General features: G+C 43.4%; 1 protein-coding gene across 5 annotated transcripts in view; it reads right to left on the reverse strand.

Annotated features, from left to right (window-relative positions):
- The window catches only part of FAM168A (family with sequence similarity 168 member A), a 206,907-nt gene that overhangs the window by 13,674 nt on the left and 171,568 nt on the right, over nt 1-21,665 (reverse strand). For 2 of the 5 annotated variants that reach the window (XM_069553036.1, XM_069553035.1), the window contains exons 3-5: nt 12,368-12,448; nt 7,071-7,097; nt 2,012-2,137 (exon numbers count right to left, since the gene is read on the reverse strand). In XM_069553036.1, coding sequence (XP_069409137.1) covers nt 2,012-2,137; nt 7,071-7,097; nt 12,368-12,448 — 234 coding nt within the window. The remainder of the gene's footprint in view (nt 1-2,011; nt 2,138-7,070; nt 7,098-12,367; nt 12,449-21,665) is intronic. The other 3 variants (XM_069553037.1, XM_069553038.1, XM_069553039.1) reach the window with 2 other exon arrangements.

Genomic DNA, 21,665 nt, shown 5'->3' on the forward strand with positions numbered 1-21,665 from the left:
AAGCTCTATGTATGAGACTTGCCTTGACCCCCAAGTCTCCTTGTTGGCAGCTGAACAACAGAGTGCTGAGTAAGTAGGAGGGAGACCTAATTACAAACAGGCTTAGCAAGTGTTAGTGAAATTAAACTGAATTTTTCAAAGGGTCCCGAGTTTTCTCTGGTATTAGAAGCCACAAAATCTGTGTGCTGGGAGAAACTCTGGAGGGATATGGGAGGACCAGTCAATCCTACCTCTATTTATAAATTATAAGAAAGGGGGTACGCCTTGGCCCTTGCTAGTGACTGTGAGAGCCTGTGAGAGGACAGTGGGCTATAGCTACTGGACAGTTCAGTGGAACTTCAGGAAGAGGTTAACATGGTGAAAGGCAAGGCCTTCTAATACAGATACTTCCCCGCTGTGGAAAGGACTGCCTCTGGAGGGAATGAATACTCCACACTTGGAGACGTGTGAACAAAGGCTAGTTGGCACCTGAAGAGAAGGCCCCTGACAGGGTGGAGGATATTGGGTATACAGCACCAAGATGACCTAGTCTAGTCTCATTTTACCTTTGGAAAAAATAAGGTCCAAAGCATGGGAATTATTCAAGGTTACACAGAACCAAGTCTATAATCCAAATCTTTTGGTCTTCCACTCCAGGTTTCTTTCTGCTACACTAGTAGGTGTGTCTGTATGCATGTACCTCCCTATGTGCAGATACAAGAGATGTATTATATGCCCGTGCACATATATCATATCATAGGTTATCTGGAAAAACTCCCTACTGCTATTGTCTCTCTCTTAAAAAACAGTAAAATTAATCTCAAGAAAAAAGTCAGTAATAGAAGCTTATCCTGTGTGAAACCTTTCTCCAGTTGTGCTGCATTGGGCATATTACCTTTCTGAGCTTCAGCTTTCAAAATAGAATAAAAATCCACCCAAATATCATGTAGATTAAATGAGAGGGTGATCATGAAAGCATGTTCTTCAAAAGGTGAGAGTTATGTTGTATAAACTAGTTTATGTTGACATGAAGGGGCAATGATAACTAAGGAAAAAACAACATTTTAATGAAAAACTTTAAATACAACATATTCTTCTAATTTACTTACTTAATAGAGTAACACTTCATTGAACCCCAGACCATGGGCCTAGTCTGCGACATCCCTCTGAGGGCCTGACCAGCCCATGTTGGCACAACTTAAGAAACAGGCGCTTACCACATGCAAAGCCAGCTATTCCTCTTTTGGACGGCTCCAAGAAAGCATGAAGATTTTCCTTACACAGAGTCAAAATGCCACTGAGTAATTTCTGAACACTGGCCCTCATTTTACCTAGTGGAGTCATTTTGTGTTAAAAATCAGAGGTGAAAGTGAAACCATCGGTCAATCCACTGAGCCTCGAGTGAATGGGACCCATCTGACCAGCCAGACCAATTTCCGGCCTCCACCAGGACCCCTGCACTTACGTTGCTTCCATAGTGTAGCTTCCATGCAAGGGGCAGTGTTTCTCAAGCAAGGGGCAATTTTGTACAACAAAGCCACCTCCCAACTAAGAATTATCTGCTCCTGATGTCCACAGTGCTGAGGCTGAAAATCCTTGTGCTAGCTGGAGGAGGCCCCTCTGTCCAAAAGTCCACAAGCCTTTAAACTGCCCTCTGTCTTTTCCCCTGAAATGCAGTAACGGTCCTTCCCTCATCAAACTTATTGGCAGATGAGTACTTCCTTCTCTCTCCCTCACTGCTTTGTGTCTCCTCAAAGTGGGGTGCATGATTAAAGAGGATGACCTTTCCCTGTATGCTGCTGCTGCTGCTGCTAAGTCGCTTCAGTCGTATCTGACTCTGTGCAACCCCATAGACGGCAGCCCACCAGGCTCCTGTATGAGGAGGGCCAATTTTTCGGTGGGTAGGAGAGAGAACCTCTTAAAACACTGTCTTACAAATGTCAGTTTTTAAAGTTCCCTTTCCTTTCTTCCTAAGAGCCAAATCAGTCCCAACCAAGGGGAACAAGGAAAGGAGGAGACAGGCTGTATTTACTGAAAGCCGCAGAGGATGCTTGGTAAGTTCGGTTCTCGGTCCCGGTGTCCACTGGGAGGTGGAAGGTGCCTTCAGTGCCACAGGAAGACGAGTTCTGTGGCCAGGCCTGTTTCATCAGCAGAGTTGCTTAAGGGAAGACACAAGAATGGCATTAGGCAGAAATAAGAAGTGGGCACCACCAATCACAGACACAAAGCAAGGGTCTTGGGCTGGACGGAAACATATAACCCAAGGGGCCCCGTTCAGACACACAGGATGGTTCAGCCTTTCTGAGATGGGTGAGTGGTTGGGAGGAGTGCTGAAATGAGCTTCTAAATGATTTGAAGCTGAGGAAATCTGACCTTACACTAATCAGGAGAGTCGGGATTTTCTACCCACTACTAAAAGCATGACAATGCTTATGAATACCACCTTCCACTGTCTGGCATTCTGGCCTAAGGCTCTGAGATATACCTTAGCCACTTTCTTGTTAATGTGTAGCAACTTTGGAACCTCTGACTGCCTATTGGGCCAGATCAACTGAGTACTCCTTTTTCATGCCTGAAATCTCAGCTGGAGGTGTATTTAACAACTGCTTTCAAAGAGAGACCCCAGAATGCTAATTACCACCTGACGTGAACCTTGCTGGACTGCCATCTCTTGTAAAGGGACTGAGCTTTGGCAGCCTGGAAGGCACAGGCTGTCCAGCGGGACTCTCCCTGCAAACTCCTTCTCCTGTGCACCTAGCGGGGAGCAGGCAGACAGACCTCTGGCACACCCTTTGTACCTCCTCCTGCAGTGCTCCACCTGAGACATGGCCTCATGAATTAGAGACAAAATCTTCTGGGCCATTAAGAAAGCAACTGTCAACCTTACAGCAGATGTGAAATAGAGATGAGGCCCAGTTTGAAAGAAATCTGCAGAGACTTTCCAGGCTGACTCAAAGCTCAGCTTGAGAAATTTGAAGGATGATGCTTCCTATGTTCTAGAAGTGGGGAGTGACTCAAAAAACTTACCTTCATGTGTCCTGTAGGGAGGGTGAGGAATACAGTTTCAAAGGAGGGGGCTGCTTAACGTTTTAGGTATCTCCCTTGATCTATTTTCAAACACTAGAGGAGAAATATTCCTGACCCAAATTTCTACTTACGACTAAAAAATGATTTTAGCAGTATCTTTTCCACTCAAATAAGGTCTTGGGAGTCATGGATATGGGGTGTTTTAAAGTATATTAGTATTGGCAACAGTTGGATATACTTGAAACATTTTAACAAGGGGCTGAGGTAGACAGGGTAGTAAGAGAAGCAAATTTGCCTATACTCTCTCATTCCATCAGGACAAGGATAGTCCACTCCAGACAGATTCCCATAAACCCCTCTGCCTGTCCAGGTAACTGGAAACGCCTTTGTGTCCTTCAGTCATCAAAGTACTGTGGCCAGAGGAGGAGGTCAAAGACTCTGCTGTTTTAGCTGAACCAAGGAAAAGAGTGTAGCTGTTCTGGGCTGATTCTGAGCTTGCATCAATGGCCCGCAATATATACAGCAGATGCTGAGAAATGAGAAGGAAATCATGGGCAGGGAAGTGACACTAAAAGGAGAATTCTGGTAGAAGAAATGGAGATCCAGCAGAATTCCATGCAGAGTCCAGGGCCTTTGCTAGACATTAGATCATTACTCTGCGGACAACACAGGAGGAGGGCAGTCAATTTTAAACAATTACCTTGAGTTTCTTTTCCTGAGGGGCGGGGATGGGGGGAGTGGTGGGGATTAATAAAGGAACCAATTAGTGTTGAAAAATCCTATTAAGATGGCTCCAAGTTTAGAACCTGCCACTCCACTTGGCTGGAAAGCCCTAACCACCTAAATCAACTTCCTAAAAAAGTATAACATTCAGCTCTAAGAAGTCAGATAGAGCAAGCCCAGGCCCTCTGGACCCCACAGGAATCTACCAGAGGGCAGGAGCCTGAAATCTGACTGTGGAGAATTTGGATGTCCTATTCTGGTCCAGTTTCTAACCCAAATGGTGCATACTTTACCACAGTTTTAACCATAAACCCAAAGTCTGACATTAGCCTGAAGGACCATGTGACAAAGTCAGTCAAAATCAACCAGAGCGCGACTGAGGCCTACACTGCACTCAGCACTGAGGGGAGTGCCACGGTGGACAGGAACACACGTGGGTCATGGGCACCGCACACAAGGTTATTTATGGTCTAGCTGGGGATGCAACACAGCCACACGCCAACCAGAGAGTGAACAAGACAGCATGACGCACAGCAAAATAATGCTCCAGGTTAGCCAGGAAAGAGGCAAGTGCGACTGTGCCTTTGATTTATGTGTTTCCCAACTGAGCCAGTGAACTACACTATACATGTTTGTGAAGAAGTGGATATTTTTTTCTGGTTTCAGTATAAAGAAAACAAAAACTAATATTTCTGTAGTTTTCTATATATATGAATATATAATAATCTACATAACTGGATAAATATGAAGACTAAAAACAACAAATAGCAGCTGTCAATTTGCTCTCCTCATTAGTTAGATGTACCATATGATCCTCCTTGTCCATGTACAATTCTAAAGTAACCTGTTGCTGGCAGCGATTCAGAACTCAGTTGTGGGATGAAGACAATCCAACTGAAGCTTTGAGAGGCGTGGTAACAGAGTAGGCTGCTCTGACAGGCATGCCTGCTCCTGGTGCCATAAAACGTAGCAACTCCTAGAAGTGATCTATATTTTGAATAAATACATGTGTATATATTTGTCAAATATTATTAAGGTGCACGTGTGAGACTGGTGAAACTTTATGGAGTGCTGTATATGTACTATTCCTCAATTTAAAGAGAGAACCCGTGGCAGTGAAGGGCCACGGCCCAGTTACAGCATGCTGCCCACGTCCAAGTGCTGGGTTGTTCACATCCCTGGACACGGGGCCCTCACGCCCTCTGACACTTGAACAATCTGTTAAGCACACTTACAAGGAGGAGAGGCAGCAAGGGACCATCATCCTGAACAATGCAGTGTGTCAGGAAATCTGAGTTCTGGCCTGGGCTGTGCCACTTATTAGCTGTGGGACCTTGGGCAAGTCACTATACCTTTCTAAACTTCAGGTTTGTTGTCTCACAATGTGACAATAAATAACCACTACTTGATTGCTTGACAGCACTGATTGTGAGGATCAAAAATCAAGTATCCGGTCTCACAGTCTCCGATTCCGGGGCTTGCCCACTCCTCCACTCCCAGATGTGGCAGCTCCATGGAAGCTCTCATCACCTCCCTGAATTACTGCAACTGCTTCCTCACTGTTTTCAAATCTGCCAACTCCAATCTCCAAGCTGCAATCAGAGTGATATTTCTAAGACCTGTATCTAATCACAAAACCTTCTTTCTTAAAAATATCCCATGGTCCTCCACTACCTAACTCCTTGTGTGGCACTTAAGGCCCCTCAAGATCTAGTCCTATGATCTCTCTAGATTCTTTTTGTTCTCGCTCTCAAACCCTACACATCAGCCACATAAATCGCTCACCATTCCAAGACTATGCCAAGAAGCATCACTTCTCTGTATTTTTGCTCACACTGCTCACTCTTCTTGGCACATCTTTCCCCAGATGCTACCTAGTAGACATTTACTAATTCATCAACCATGAGCTGAAGACTTGCCTCCACTATGAGGTCCTTTTCTCCCCCAGTTTTTGACCATACTTCTCTTGTGTGCCCCATTTGTTTCACTATCCCAGTTCCTGTGTTTCTTAGATGTTCCCTGCTGGTTTGTCTATCTCCCCTGTTAAACTGTGAGCTCCTTAAAAACAAGAACTCTGTCTTACTGAACTCTGCAACTTCAAAGGGCCCTGGCTTAGGGTCTGGAACAGAACCATCTGTGAAGAGAAGAGCTCCATACTACTCTGAATATTTCAGATGCTACAACTGGAGCGGAAAGGAAGCAGGAGTGCTTCTCTCACTTTCTATGGAGCCTTCTGTTCAAGTTCATATATTCTGAGACAAACAAAAATGATTCCTCATAAACAATAAGAGAAACAGGTCTGTGACTAGCAAAAATGAAATAATAAGATTTTAAGAGGGCCTTCTGTTAGCATTTAAAGGAACCTCAGAGATCATCTGGAATAAAACACTTTATCTATGGCCTGGAGGTATTAGCAAATTGCCCAAGATCACGCAGCCTATAGCAGCATAGAGAGATTTTCACAGCTCATCTCCTAAAAGATGGGCCACACACAAATTCAATTTTCAACATCCAAATAATTCAAGGTTAAAAGTTGAGAAAGTGTGCAGAGACTTTACAAAAACATTGTCCTAAGCAGCCCAGGCAAGGGTGGTGAAAGCAACAAGTCCCCCCCTATGGTCCCTTCCTGTCTATGACAAAAAAGGACCTAGTCAAGTTACACTGCTGGGACCCTCACAGGTGCCCAGGAGTTCCCCGTGGTGCCTTGGGCCTGGAGTCCACACTGCCCAGAGAATCCAGCTCTGGTCCCTGGTTTATTAGTACACTTGACCCTCACCTCTCACCATCTAGGAAAATGTCCCCAGATGAGCCAGAGCTCAAGATCTGGGCTGAGGGAATAGATGCATCTAAAGTCAACCAGGTCTTTAAACATGTGAGACTGCCAATGCAGATGGAAAAATCTGATCCTGGGCCAGACTCGTTTTTTTGCGTTCTTACAGGCATAATCCAGGTATTCCTCCACAGGGGCTGCCACACAGCCAATAGAGGAGCCATGGAGGCCCAGGGATTTTTGTTCATTGGTTTGAATTCAGCAGTCACAGGGTGAAGGTTTCTGACCTAGGTCAGATGGGACCCCGGAGGTGAGGAAAGGGAGAGACAGACGCCTTTTAGTGCCATGATCCTTCACTGCTGCCCTAGGGGACGGTTCATGTGTGTCTCCAACCCATGATTTTGCACCATCAGACATGTTCCTGCATGCTTTAGGAACTGCTGCTGAGCCACCTGGGGGAGCCCAAGCCTAGGGGATGGGATTTGGGGAGGAGAGGAGAGGGGATCTACTGTTGTTACGAGATAACACATTCATAGGCCATAATACAGATGAGGAAAAATAGCTTTCCTACCATAAGCTGAATGCAGGAACTGAAACTCTGTTGGATAGAAATGTTAGTTGAAATTACCACTAAGAATCTGTGCAAAGTAGTACATTGCAGTTACAAAAACAGACTTTGTCTCAAAATAGCAGTTTCCCCCGGGCTACATAAGAAAACTGTGAATGCAAAGGGTACAAAGTACCTCCACCCTGGAGAGGGTGACAGACTTGCCATCCAGGAAAGCCCACTCACTGGGGAGGGGTACCCTTTGGATGCCATGACATCTTCCAGGAAGCTGACCCATAGCTGCCTGGAAGTGCATATGTCCAAGTTCCTGCTCTTTGCTTGTTTATGCTAAGAATAAATTTCAGTTCTCCCAAGCACTGCAGAGGGACTTCACACATGACAGAGGTGGTATGGGCTGGATAAAAAGCTAAAGGTTTAGGGACAAAACCACCATCTTTGGTCTCTGAAGAGCTCTCTATAAACTGCTGGAGGGCTAGGACCAATGCAGGGGCACTTTATTCCCTAAAACCTCTGGGAGAGTGTGCTACTGTAGCAGGGGCAGACTGTGGGCAGTCAGACTGGCTTTGAATCTGAGCTCCACTGCTCTTTAGCTGTGCAACTTTGCACAAGTAATTTTACCTCTCTGAGAAAAACTGGAGACAAGAATCTCTAACTCACAAGACTGTAGGGAAAAAAAAAATTTTGTGACAAGACCTGCATGGTGCCTGGATCATGGGAGGTGTTCAGAAAACATTCCTTCCCCTTCCCAAGTTCATCATATGCACAATGGGAATAATGTATCCAGTCTAGAAGGCTGCTATGAAATCAAGTGCGACAATAGATGACAATGATTTATAAAGTTTTTTTGTGAGGAGGTATTTCATTTTTATCTGTTAGTTATTCTGTTTTTCCTTTCACTTCATTTTCAAGTCAGATTACCATTAATATGACACATCCTTTGGTCTCTAGATTCTGTAAAGAAGTCTCTGTTGGCTACACCTCCTGCGGGGCCAAATTTAAGGAAGAGCCCTCAATTCGTTAGAGCTTGGAAAAAAGCTCCAAGTACCCAAGCTGCTTTCAAAACCAATGAAGGAGGGAAACATTTCCCTGCATTCTGGACAGATGACATTGTAGGGTACTCAGTGCTGCTAAAAATAGCTCTTTTTTGAAGCAACTTGTCTCCTTGAAGAAGCTGAGAGAAATTTCAACCTGATAGCCTGGCCCCTCTGCAGGATTCTATCCTGCAGCATTTCTCAGCATCACAAATGGCAGCTCTGGCACGAAGCTGAGAGCACCTACAACATCTTCGCTGTCCTTGAGTCGGTGCCTCCACCACGGTCAACAGACCTGGAAACACAGAGGCCAGCCTCCCACCGTATGCACAGACCAGCTGTGTGCATATGTAACTCCAAAGACAACAGGATCTGCCAAGGTCACACCAGAATCAGTAGCAGAGTTAGTGCTACAACCCTGGTCTTCCAACTCCCAGTCTGGGGCTTTCTGACACAGCATGCTAATACCACCCTGTGTAGTGGACTGTGTGGGTTTCTGAGAAAATGGTTCAGTCAGAGCTTAGAAATATGCTGATTTTTAAAAATACAAATTGGGGAAAATCAAGTTAGATGTGGGTTGATATTTTGTATGCATTAAAATTAAAACTTAATCAGTACTTTACACACGCTAGGAGCTTTCCAATGTATCCATTCTCCCCCACGCCACCATCCCAGTCTCAGGTTTTTTCTATCTGCTCTCCCTTCCCTCTCTCACCTGACTGCTCTAACATCTCAATTTCTCTCTAGTTAACTGCAACTATAATGTGGTTAAGAGTGTATGCGGATGTGGTGGCTGGATGCCTGGATTGGGATCTTTGGGCTAGTTCCATTAACTTCTCTAAGTTTTAGTTTTCCCACTTAGAAAAATGGGAATAACACTAATGACCTCAAATGTCTGCTGTGATATAAAACAAGTTAATACCCATAAAGAGCTTAAAATAGCCCCTGACACACTGGGACCATTCAACAAATGTTAGCTATTTATTCCCTGTCCATCTGCTTTCTTGGTAAACTGATCCTAAATCTATCATCAGAAGTTTGGAACATTATGAGACAATATCCCAGGGCTGGGGGAGAGTCTTGAGAAACACACAGTCTCCACCTCAGTTGCACCTCCAATGTTACATGGCCGTGTTACTGCTTAAGTCTCCTCTCCTACCTTTCACAGTAAGGCTCATCCCTGCCCTCTCTCATTGAGAACACTCCCTCTCTCCTTGCTCACTTGTCTCAGCAAATCAAGATCAGGAGATAAGAACTCTGCACTTCCCACTAGACAAGTTATTATTAGCACATCCACCTGTGACCTTTCCTTTACTCTGAGAGGAAGAGCTGCTCTTCCATGGGAAGCACCCCATTCCATTAGCTTCCCAAAACAAATGAGAGAATCGAGCTCTGGACTTCCCACACCATCACAGCCTCCTTGGAAGCCTGGCTCCGTCTGACACTCGTTCTTCTGTGTCCCAATGTCCTCTCCACTTGCTCCTTCTCATCAGTACTTATTTAATGTTCATTTCCAGAAAGAACAAAAACAAAAACCCCCATGTAACCCTGTCTCCCCTTCTACTCAATCCTCCTCCATCCTCCTTTTGCTAGTAGCCAAGACTCCAGTACTCTTGCCTGGAAAATCCCATGGATGAAGGAGCCTGGTAGGCTGCAGTCCATGGGGTCGCTAAGAGTCAGGCACGACTGAGCAACTTCACTTTCGCTTTTCACTTTCATGCACTGGAGAAGGAAATGGCAACCCACTCCAGTATTCTTGCCTGAAGAATCCCAGGGACAGAGAGGCCTAGTTGGCTGCCATCTATGGAGTCGTACAGAGTCGGACACGACTGAAGCGACTTAGCAGCAAGCCTCTTGTAACTGTAGGCTCCATCTGCCAAACCCACTCCTTCACTCCAGCCTCCCCTCCCCAACCACTTCCACAGAGGTCACTGATGGCTTCCTGACTATGAAGATAACACATCTCCTTCACCTTGGATCTTACCTGACCTTCTACACTACTCATCTCATTGTGTTTTAGACTGGGTAGTTTACCAAGACAATTCACAGATTTCATAGCATTGAAATCATTTTTATACTATAAGATCAGTATCAAAACCACCATAGTTTTTAAGTATGATGGAACTGATCAAATTGGATTAAGTCTTTTATAAAAGAGAATTTCTGTAGTTTTCACTGCTTCTGCCTCCTAGTATATGTTTTTTGGGAAATATTTACCTTATTGATTAAAGTGAGTATAGAATAAAATATCTGTGGTGAGATATCATTAGAGATTTTTTTTTGAGCTGGTGTGTCACTGTTCCCCTCACAAGCTTTTTGAGGGCAATGACTGCAGTTTCACAAATCTGAATCATCTATAGGGTCTTCCAGAGTGCCCTTGGCATAGCAAGGGCAAATGGAATAATGTACCTATGTAAACACTTTAGGGATTAACATCACTTATTTGCATAAAATGGTTCTTATTTGCCAAAAAAAGAGCAGGGCTCATGGTATGCATGTGCATGTGAGTATAATATGATCATGACATTAACCCTACTTTAGGAGGGGCAACTGAGGCTCAGAGGTCAGGAGACTTTAAGATTGCTAATCTAGGAAGTGACAGAGTCAGAATGCAAATCTAGGTCTTCTGACACAGCCCATGTTTGTCTCATTTAAACATCCTGGAAGAAAGGGAATGTCAGTGGGGTGAATCCTGGATTGGCACCGAAAATCCTGAGACCAAGAACCCTTAGATCTTTCTAGTCCCTATGTTACTGTTGATTCATTGGGTAAGTTGGATAAAACACTGCTTTTCTCTGCATTGTCAAGAGAAGGGACTGAACTAGAGGCTCTCTAAGGCCTTTTCAAGCTTTCTGACTTTAGAATAATAATTACTAAACATGAAAATGAGGATATTATCATGACATTCAAGGACTTTCCAAATCTGGCCCTCGAACATCTGTGATCCAGATTTTGGACTGCCCTGCCCAAGAGCCTATGCTTCAATCATTCTCACTACTTTGATGTTCTTCAGTGTCATTCCTCCCATCTCCGTGCTTTTGCCCAGGTTCTACTCCATCTAGAATGCCCAACTTTTCCTTTGTATGTTTAAAAAAATGCCTCTCAGCAATAACAACAAAACCCAACCAACTAAAACAAATACACAAAAAAGAATGCCTCTTAACAACAACAAAAAACCCTCCACCAACCAAACAAAAGAGAATGCTTCTTACTTCTCTCTCAAGTATCCACTGCTAAGTCCTCTGTGAAGCCTTCCCCTACACTCTGGACTCCAAGCAGAGGTTGTTCCCTCCTTTGCTTCCTCTCCTCTTATATGTATTCCTTTGACAGTATTCATCACACCATACAGCCAGGAATTTGTTTACATGTCAGCTCCTAAATCAACTGTAAGCTACTTTAGGCAAAGATAATATCCTTCCTTTTATTCTGTTCTAGTGTGGAGGGCATCTAGCAAATACTTGTTGAATAAATGAAAAGGAACTTACACAAAACCATCTACAACAGTGAGGTAGGTAGCACATTTCTCAGGTGAGGTAACTTGTCTAAGGCCTCACAGCTAGTGAGTTAGATAATCAGGATTTAAACCCAAGACTTACAAACTGCAGAGCCCGCAATCTTTCTCTGGCCCCTTGAGTGTTAAAGCACCAGCTGAGAGTAGCTTTTCTGGTGGGGGTGGGGCGGGGGGTGTGGTGCGAGGAAATGGAGGTTAACATCAGTGCTAAGACCTCTGCATTGCTCCCGAACTGAAACAAACTTCTTCAATACTTTCTAACCAAGGAGTGTTGGCCCTTTGTTATTTTTGAAAACCAAGTTCTTCGCTCCAGCTTGGAAACCAGCTCTTTGTGTCTGGTGGCAAGTCTCTCACTCTCTTCCAGGTCCACATCCAGGACGTCTGCTGTGTAAGTGGGTGCTCGGTGTGTGTGAGTGTGCACACGTCAACGGCAGCCTCAGGGGAAAGGAGCAAACACTGGGTGTGGACATTAGGAGAGCAGGAGGTTCTGTGAGGAGGACGCATGTCTCAGGTACTCTAGCAGAAGAGACGACTCACTGTAAGTTACAGAGAACAGAGGAAATTCTGTTCCCGCCCCAACTGGAGGCTGAACTGCCCCAGTTCCCAGAGGGGACTCCTTGGACAATCAATCATGGGCAAGCTGAGCCTAGAGCAGTTAAGGACATGGAAAGGCCAGCAGGTGTTTTGAGTTTATTTTTTCCCAAGTAGAGCCTCACCTCCCATCCCACTCATCACTACTGTCTCCACTTTCTCCTTACCTGGAGCATAACTGGGGCTATTGGTGGGGTACAGGCTGGGATTGTAGGCAGGGGCCGCAGCTGGGTAGGCTGTGGGGTAACCTATGAAAAGACAGAAAAAAAAAACAAAACCTATTTAGTTGGGCAAGAAGAATGATTTCTGAGGAAATGGAATCCAAGTCTCAGGCTTGGACTTCAGCCTCTTCATGAGCCATTTCAGACCATATATGTGGCTAGTTTTAGCCTTCTGAGAAAAACAGAAAATATATACATATTTTTCTATTTTTTTAAAAGCAGAATAAGATACATATACCTAGATGCTCACTGTAAAAAAACAACAACAAAACTGAAACACCATATAAGTATATATGGTAAAAGGCGTAACTCTACTTTCACATGCCTGCCACAACACTACTCTCCTCCGCAGAGACAGTAACAGTTTGGCATTTAAGTCTCCGGATAGTTCCCTATGCATTTTTATACACATATATTCAGTGGTGTGCTGGTAAATATTTAACAACTGGCCCAGGGAAACTGCAGTGAAGCCCTATTTTGTAGCACTTGCTGAGTTCCATGCTGTAAATACTCTCACCATGGCTGGTTTCAAGCCAGCAACATCATCAAATGAATAGCTGAGAAGAGATGCTCACAAGTGGCCCTAGAGAGCCCATACAAGCCTGATCCAGTCCACCACTCATAGTATATATAGGGATTAAAAATTTTTTCTATTGTGACAAAACATATGTAACAAAACTTGTGATTTGAACCATTTACATGTATAATTCAGTGGCATTCATTACATTCACAATGCTGTACAACCATCCTATGTATTTCTAAAACTTAACTACTCCAAACAGAACTCTACCTATTAAGCAATAATACTCCATTGCCTCTTCCCATAACCTGTATTAACCTTTAATCTACTTTCTGTCTCTATAAATTTGCCTATTCTAGATATGGTATATACAGGGAATCAAATACTATTTATCCTTTTGTGTCTGGCTTCTTAACAGAATTAAGCTCATCCATGTTTTAGTATGTATTAGAACTTTAATCCTTTTCATGGATAAGTAATATTCCACCGTGTGTGTGTGTGTGTGTGTGTGTGTGTGTGTACACACACACATTTTGTTTTTCTATTCATTTGTTGGTGGACACTTGGATATTGTGAATAATGCCACGGAGAGAGTAAGATTTCCAGAAAGACTTAAAGGAAATAGTTAAGCAGATGGCTGAAGGAAGAGCATTTCAGATGAAGGAAATACTCAGCACAATGGCCCTAAGTTGGGGGTATATGATATGGGACATGTCTGAGGAACAGTGAGGAGGCCAGTGTAGCTGAATTGGAACAAACGAGGAGGGAAGAGGCAGTAGATGAGTCAGATAAAAGGCTGGGCAGTTCACGTAGGGGCCTTATAGGCACTGTAAGGACTTCAACTTTTACTCTGAGTGAAATGAGAAGCCATGACGGGATCTTGAGCAGAATAATAACATAATCTGACTTAGGTTTGAAAAACATCACTCAGCTGTGTGGAAAACAGACCATAATGGGGGAAGAATAGAGAAGCCTAGAGACCAGTTAGGAGCTACTGTAAACTCCTTGCATGGATAACGGGGCTCAGATCAGGGCAATAGCAGCAGAAATGATGAGAAGTGACATGCTAAGAGACTTCACATACTTTGCCACATTGCTTTCTAGAAGGACTATCAATTTGTACTCGCACTAGCAGTGTGTAAGTGCCTGTCTCACTGCTCGCTACGGTTATTTTTAATGCTCATTGGTATTTTGACTGACAATGGAAAGCTGATTTTAAAAGTCAAAGATTAAATCCCTAAATCCCTAAAAGCTTCTTTGGGATTTGTAAATACTGAGCTTTAATAATGTATCTTTGTTAATATGCCTTTCCCTAAATCCTTTCCAACTCCAAAGAAAATTCATCTCTCTTTACTCCCCATTTTCTGACTTCACAGCCAATGCAGCCAACTTGTTGTCACTTAATTAGCAATATGCTGCTAAGTCGCTTCAGTCGTGTCCGACTTTGCGCGACGCCAGCCCACCAGGCTCCCCTATCCCTGGGATTCTCCAGGCAAGAACACTGGAGTGGGTTGCCATTTCCTTCTCCAATGCATGAAAGTGAAAAGTGAAAGGGAAGTCGCTCAGTCGCATCCTACTTTTAGTGACTCCATGGACTGCAGCCCACCAGGCTCCTCCACCCATGGGATTTTCCAGCAAGGGTACTGGAGTGGGGTGCCATTGTCTTTTCCAAATTAGCAACATGGAGGTCTGCTAAAGTCAAGGGTTTAATCTGGAAAACAAAGTGCTCTGGTCTCATGGCTGAAATCTGTATTCAGCTTCACGTGAGAGATGGCATAGCAAAGAGTAATCCCACCCCTATTACATCATTTCAGATGTCTTTTAGGGGCAATTATAGGATCTTCCTTCAGTGTTTCTAAGAATTTTTTTTCACTTGAATTTGGCAGGTATCAAAGAACAGCAGCATTAGAAACACCTTCATTTTCTAGGTGACATTCTCAGGCTGAGAGAAAGGCAGGGACTTAGGGTCACAGATCTGCAGAGATTAGAAGTAACTTCAAAGCCATTTGGTCCACCCTCACATTTGAGGCTAGGGCTCCTCTACAACACATTCATGGTATCATTCATCCCTGCCCTGGATTTCTACTGACCACAAAATCTTTCCTTTCCCAAGACTCAGCACCCTCCTCCACTGTGAGACTGCTCTGATTGTCTGAAAGTGACTTCTCATACTTCACTGAACTCTATCTGTCTCTTCTACCCTGTAGAACAGAACAAATTTGAAGACACGTGCATCCCCAATTACAAAACTTATCCCAGTGTCCTTCAATGGTTTCTTTACATTCCCTGTCCTTCCCCCTTTCCTCAACCTGCAAGTTTTTTGAAAGTATAGCTATGTCTCCTTTGCCTGTACACAATAGCGCTTGATCAGGTCCTCTTTCCTACTCCTTGAGCAAACCACCACCTCCTCCCCTCAGCTGGACAGCAAGCATCCAAGCTTCTCAAACACAGGCTCAGTTTAGTTCAGTCGCTCAGTCATGTCCGACTCTTGGCGACCCCATGAACCGCAGCACGCCAGGCCTCCCTGTCCATCACTAACTCCCGGAGTCCAAACCCATGTCCATTGAGTCAGTGATGCCATCCAGCCATCTCATCTTCTGTCGTCCCCTTCTCCTCCTGCCTTCAATCTTTCCCAGCATCAGGGTCTTTTCAAATGAGTTACCTCTTCACATCAAGTGGCCAAAGTACTGGAGTTTCAGCTTCACCATCAGTCCTTCCAATGAACACCCAGGACTGATCTCCTTTAGGATGGACTGGTAGGGTCTCCTTGCAGTCCAAGGGACTCTCAAGAGTCTTCCTCAACACCACAGTTCAAAAGCATCAATTCTTAATATCTTTTGCTTCTGTTAGGTCCATACCATTTCTGTCCTTTACTGAGCCCATCTTTGCATGAAATGTTCCCTTGGTTTCTCTAATTTTTTTGAAGAGATCTCTAGTCTTTCCCATTCTATTGTTTTCCTCTATTTCTTTGCACTGATTGCTGAGGAAGGCTTTCTTATCTCTCCTTGCTATTCTTTGGAACTCTGCATTCAAATGGGTATCTCTTTCCTTTTTTCCTTTGCTTTTCACTTCTCTTCTTTTCACAGCTATTTGTAAGGCCTCCTCAGACAGCCATTTTGCTTTTTTGCATTTCTTTTTCTTGAGGATGGTCTTGATTCCTGTCTCCTGTACAATGTCACGAACCTCCTTCCATAGTTCATCAGGCACTCTATCAGATGTAGTCCCTTAAATCTATTTCTCACTTCTACTGTATAGTCATAAGGGATTTGATTTAGGTCATATCTGAATGGTCTAGTGGTTTTTGCCACTTTCTTCAAACACAGGCTAGGGATGAATAGTCTGTGTGGCCAGTAGAGAATATCCCTTCCCCACCATCAACTTCCTCTGTCAAGAAAGAGTATCATAGGTAAGCTGGGCTTCCTCCCAACAATGTTCCTGGTTTTGTTTTGCTCATTTTGTGTCCTTGTCCCTAACTCATATTACTCATCCTACTGCCTCTTTTGATGCTGCTGGGATCTCTGGCACCTAGCACAGATAAGAGAACTTGTTGTGCTTCAGTTGTTAAGTCATGTCCGACCATCGAGACTCCATGGATTGTAGCCTGTCAAACTCCTCCAGGCAAGAATACTAGAGTGTGTTGCCATTTCCTTCTCCAGGGCATCTTTCCAACTCAGGGATCAAATCTGTATCTCTTGACTCAGCGGATTCTTCACTGCTGAGCCACTGGGGACCAGATGCCATGACCCACCACTGGATGGGCATCTGGTCCCATCACTTCATGGCAAATAGATGAGAAAACAATGGAAACAGTAAGAGACTTTATTTTGGGGGGGGGGGGGCGGGGGCTCCAAAATCACTGCAGATGGTGACTGCAGCCATGAAATTAAAAGACGCTTCTTCCTTGGAAGAAAAGCTATAACTAACCTAGACAGCATATTAGAAAGCAGATACATTACTTTGCCAACAAGGGTCTGTCTAGTCAAAGCTTTTGTTTTTCCAGTAGTCATGTATGGATGTGAGAGTTGGACTATAAAGAAAGCTGAGCACTGAAGAATTGATGTTTTTGAACTGTGGTGTTGGAGAAGACTCTTGAGAGTCCCTTGGACTGCAAGGAGATCCAACCAGTCCATCCTAAAGGAAATCAGTCCTGAAGACCTTGATGCTGGAAGACTGAAGGCAGGAGGAGAAGGGGACAACAGAGGATGAGATGGTTGGATGGCATCACTAACTTGATGGACATGAGTTTGAGCAAGCTCTGGGAGTTGGTGATGGACAGGGAAGCCTGGCGTGCTGTAGTCCATGGGGTCACAAAGAGTTGGACAACTGCGCGACTGAACTGAACTGAGCCATCCAGGAAGCCCCAAGGCAGAGAATAGGTACTCAGTAAAGAGATTACTCAGGAATTGTATTTTGGAGCTATGAAAGGTTTAAAAACAAAACAAATCCAAGAGGATCCCTGGCCTTGAAAAGGTCACCAAGTAATGAAAGAGAAAAACAGGTAAGTGGACAGCTGGAATGTACCTCAAAGAGTGCCTGACAAGGCTGTCAAGTGAGCAGAGAAGAGCCCTTCAACAACCAACATTTATTTAGTACCTACTGTCTGCCAGGGATTATACTGGGTACTAGGTGTCCCTGGATGTAGACAAAAAAAGAGGGAGGAAGAACATTCCAGGCAGAAGGATGAAGGGTAGCACTTTGGGGACATCCATAAGAAGCTTGGCTTGTTCCCTCCCTGGCTCTAAGAAGCAGGACTGATGGGTTAACCACACCTGAAAGCTAGGTTGCCTTTTAGAGCTTGATCTCATCACTTTTTCTTCTTGTGACTATATCTCCCTTTATGGTCATTGGCCCCAATGTATCTTTTCATTTTCATGTCCACTACCTATGCTTAAGTTTCATACATCTAGACTGGACTTCTCTCCTAACACCTGACTCAAATAGTATCTAACTGCTTACTCAACACCTCCACTTGGATGTTTGCTAGACATCAAGTTTAGATGGCAGAGTGGCTAAGAGTATGGTCTATGGAGCTATATCTAAGCTTAGGTTTGAATTTCTGGAACATAACTAATTATTTGTGTGACCTTGGGCCATTTGCTATGCTTTAGTTTATGAGAATAATAATATTATTTACCTAATAGGTTGGTATAAGTATTAAATTAGTAAGACCTCAAAGTGCTAGGAGGCAGGCAAACAGTTAAGAGTTCAAAAACTTAGGAATTATTATTTTAAATTATGATTCAAAATTAAATACTTACTTTCTATCTTCTAAATATTCACTTTCTACCTTCCAAATCTGTTCTCCAAGCTTTTTCTCCACACCAGTAAATGACAATTCGTTCTTTTAGTTCCTCAGGCCAAAAATCTTACAGCCATCTTTAACTCTACTTTTTCCTCCTATTCACATCTAATTCATCAGCAACTCCTTTTCAGTTCTACCTTCAGAAAATACTCAAAATCTGACCCTATCTCATTACTTATATACTTTCCAAGTCATCATTATTTCTCACCTAGATTATTGCAATAGCTTCTTAACTGGTCTCTCTGCTTCTTTGTTGCCATGCAGTCTATTTCCTACAGCAGCCAGAACAACCCTTTAAAACATTAAATCAGATCACGACACTCCTCTCTTTAAACCCCACATAGCTTCCCATGACAACCACAGAGAAATCCTTTCAGTGACCCACCTGGACTTTGGTTACCTCTTAACATCCTCTCCTACTACTTGAAAGTGAAAGGGAAAGTCACTCAGTCACGTCTGACTCTTTGCAACCTCCAGGCCAAAATACTGGAGTGGGTAGCCATTCCCTTCTCCAGGAGATCTTCCCACCCCAGGGATGAAACCCGGGTCTCCCACATTGCAGGCAGATTCTTTACCAGCTGAGCCACCAGGGAAGCCCAAGAATACTGGAGTGGGTAGCCTACCCCTTCTCCAGCAGATCTTCCCAACCCAGGAGTCAAACTGGGATCTCCTGCATTGCAGGGATTCTTTATCAGCTTTCAGGAAAGCCCTACTTCTTGCCTCCATGTTAATCTACTCCAGCCACAATGGCCTCTGCGCTATTCTTTAAATGTGTCAACCATTCCCCCATCTCAGAATCTTCACCCTTCCCCTTTCCTCCTTTCTGGAATTCTGTTCAAAGGTCATCATACATTCTTTCTAAAACAGGACCTTCAACTTTCATTACTCTCTGTGCTTCTTATCCTGCTTTGTTTTCCTTCACAGTGGTTAACAACCTGACATACTATATGTTTACCTACTTTCAGGAGACTGCCTATCTTCTGTCACTACAATGTTAGCTTCAGGATATAGTAACATTTGTTAGGTTGCAATTATTCCCTGCTGAAGTCTTCTCAGCACACTCCCAAGACTCTGGACAGGCTCTGCCCCACCCAAGTGAGCAGAGTGCATTCCAAGTCCCAGTTCCCCAAGACTGCCTGGATCTGCTGAAGTGCTTGGTGATACAATATGGATGTTTCATCCACCACTCAGACAAAAGATACTTTAATACATGTCTCAAGTCTCAAAACAACACTAATGTTATTTCCCCCATCTTGTAGATACAGAAATCAAGGCTCACGGAGGTAAAGTGATTTTTTGGCCAAGATTATTTAGTAAATCAGTGGTGAGTGAGTGAAAGTCACTCAGTCGTGTCCAACTCTTTGCAACCCCATGGACTATAGAGTCCATGGAATTCTCTAGGCCAGAATACTGGAGTGGGTAGCCTTTTCCTTCTCCAGGGGATCTTCCCAACCCAGGGATCGAGCCCAGGTCTTCCACATTACAGGAGGATTCTTTAGCAACTGAGCCACAAGAGAAGCCCAAATCAGTGGTGGGAACTGGCTTTTTCCACACCTACCAAATAACTAGGACTTGGTCCTTGGAAACATGTATGCCTCTCCTGTATTTATATTTTTTGAAGGTCAACAGTGATGAGAATAAATGGCCACAAATAAGTTTTTCTCCCTTGTACCTCAAAGGCTTCAGTAGTGATCAAGTTTCCTGGGATTCTGAGGTATACATTTTAACTGCTTTATAGATGTTAATACAATCTAATCCCTTTTACTGTTACTAGGATTAGGACTGAAGAAATATAAAGCTATTTTTGATTAATATGGAAATTAGAAACTACTTTCTAGAGAAATTATTTCTGAAATGACTTGATCTTTAGGAAGTAAAAATAGCAGTGTATCAAAAAGCTAGCAGAAGACTAACTCTTTGGGTCAGGAAGACAAAGAGGATTTTGTCATTGTGAGCAGGGGGGACACTTATGCAATGAAGACACTCCAGGTCTGAAGCTCACGAACAAAATTTAAAAACTGTCCCTCCAATCCCAGGGGTAACCAAAAAACCAAATAAGCAAAACAACTGAACAATAAAAACAAACAAAAACTTCAAACACTTTAATTCTCTCAAAATGAGAAAGAAGAGGGCAAAAAGAAGGATATATTTTTAATTTGGAATATGTTCTGAGCTATCAGGCACTTCTTTATCTACCCTAACTTTGTGAAATATATTATTAGTCTCATTTTATAGATGAGGATATTGAAGCTTAGATTTATCTTACACAACTAGTAAAAAGAGAGTGGCTACAGAACTGGGCTGGCTGAATGAGACAAAGTCCACTCTACCAACCTCCCTCAAAACATGAGTCTGCTTTGGATAAACCTCTGGATTTGGCTGCTATTTTCTTTGCCAACATTCTTATTTCAGATTCGAAACCTGAAAAAACAGGAAATTACTCAAGAGAATTGCTTTGATCAAAGATGGTTCAGGGTTTTTTTTTTAAAAGCTATTCTGTTCCCACTCGGTGTCCTAATATAGACCATGCTCACATTACTGAAAAGCATCACACAAGCACTGAATTACAGAGTTAGAAGAGATATTAGAGGTGATTGAGTCCAATTTGCCATCCAGCACTGGAATATCTTCAATAATGGCCCGCATGGCTGGTCACACGGCCTATGCCAGCACACCTTCTAATGATGGTGTATTCAGAACCTCTTTAGGCAGTCAAAGCTTCTTCTGAAGCGCTCTGGAGGCTTAGAAATTTCTTTACTTGGCACTAAAAATCAACCTTGGAAGGAATCTAACCCTGAACAGCTTCCAAACTACAGGTCCTAGTTTCACCCTCCAGAACATGTCTGTTTCCCCTGCTCCAGCACAACAATCCACAGATAGGATATCAGTCATTCTTCCTCAATTTTTCCTTGTTCAAATCCAGACTCAATTCTTTCAACTCTTCCCTGTCCTGACCACCCATCTTTGGCCAGAATTCCCAATTTATAAATCGCCTTCCCTTAAAATAATTTCATCTTCTCCCTGCCTTGCTCACTCTTTTTTCTCCCTTAAAAAAACCTGAATTGACATAATAAGACTGGTAATAAGTGGTTAGTGAAGGCCTAAAGTGACTTAATCCAGATTTCTTCATCATTATCCATCAGCACTGTTAGTATCGAGCAAATGCTTACTGCGTTAAGCATGGTGCAAGGTTCTCTACGTAGAGCTTACAGTTCAACAGGGAAATAATATAGGTAATTTATATTAATCTATCTATAGGCAATATATATGATATAAAATCAGAGAAGGTTGGCGTGTTATTGAAATGCTGAGGAGGAAGTGAAGAACAGGTCTGGGATGGCTGGGAATAGCTTTTCAGAAGAAACATTTTAGTTGGCCTTGAACAATGAATACAGAGGTATGTGGGGTAGGGATTAAGAAAT

This window comes from Ovis canadensis, chromosome 15, assembly GCF_042477335.2.
Source record: "Ovis canadensis isolate MfBH-ARS-UI-01 breed Bighorn chromosome 15, ARS-UI_OviCan_v2, whole genome shotgun sequence".
NCBI classification, from domain to species: domain Eukaryota; kingdom Metazoa; phylum Chordata; class Mammalia; order Artiodactyla; family Bovidae; genus Ovis; species Ovis canadensis.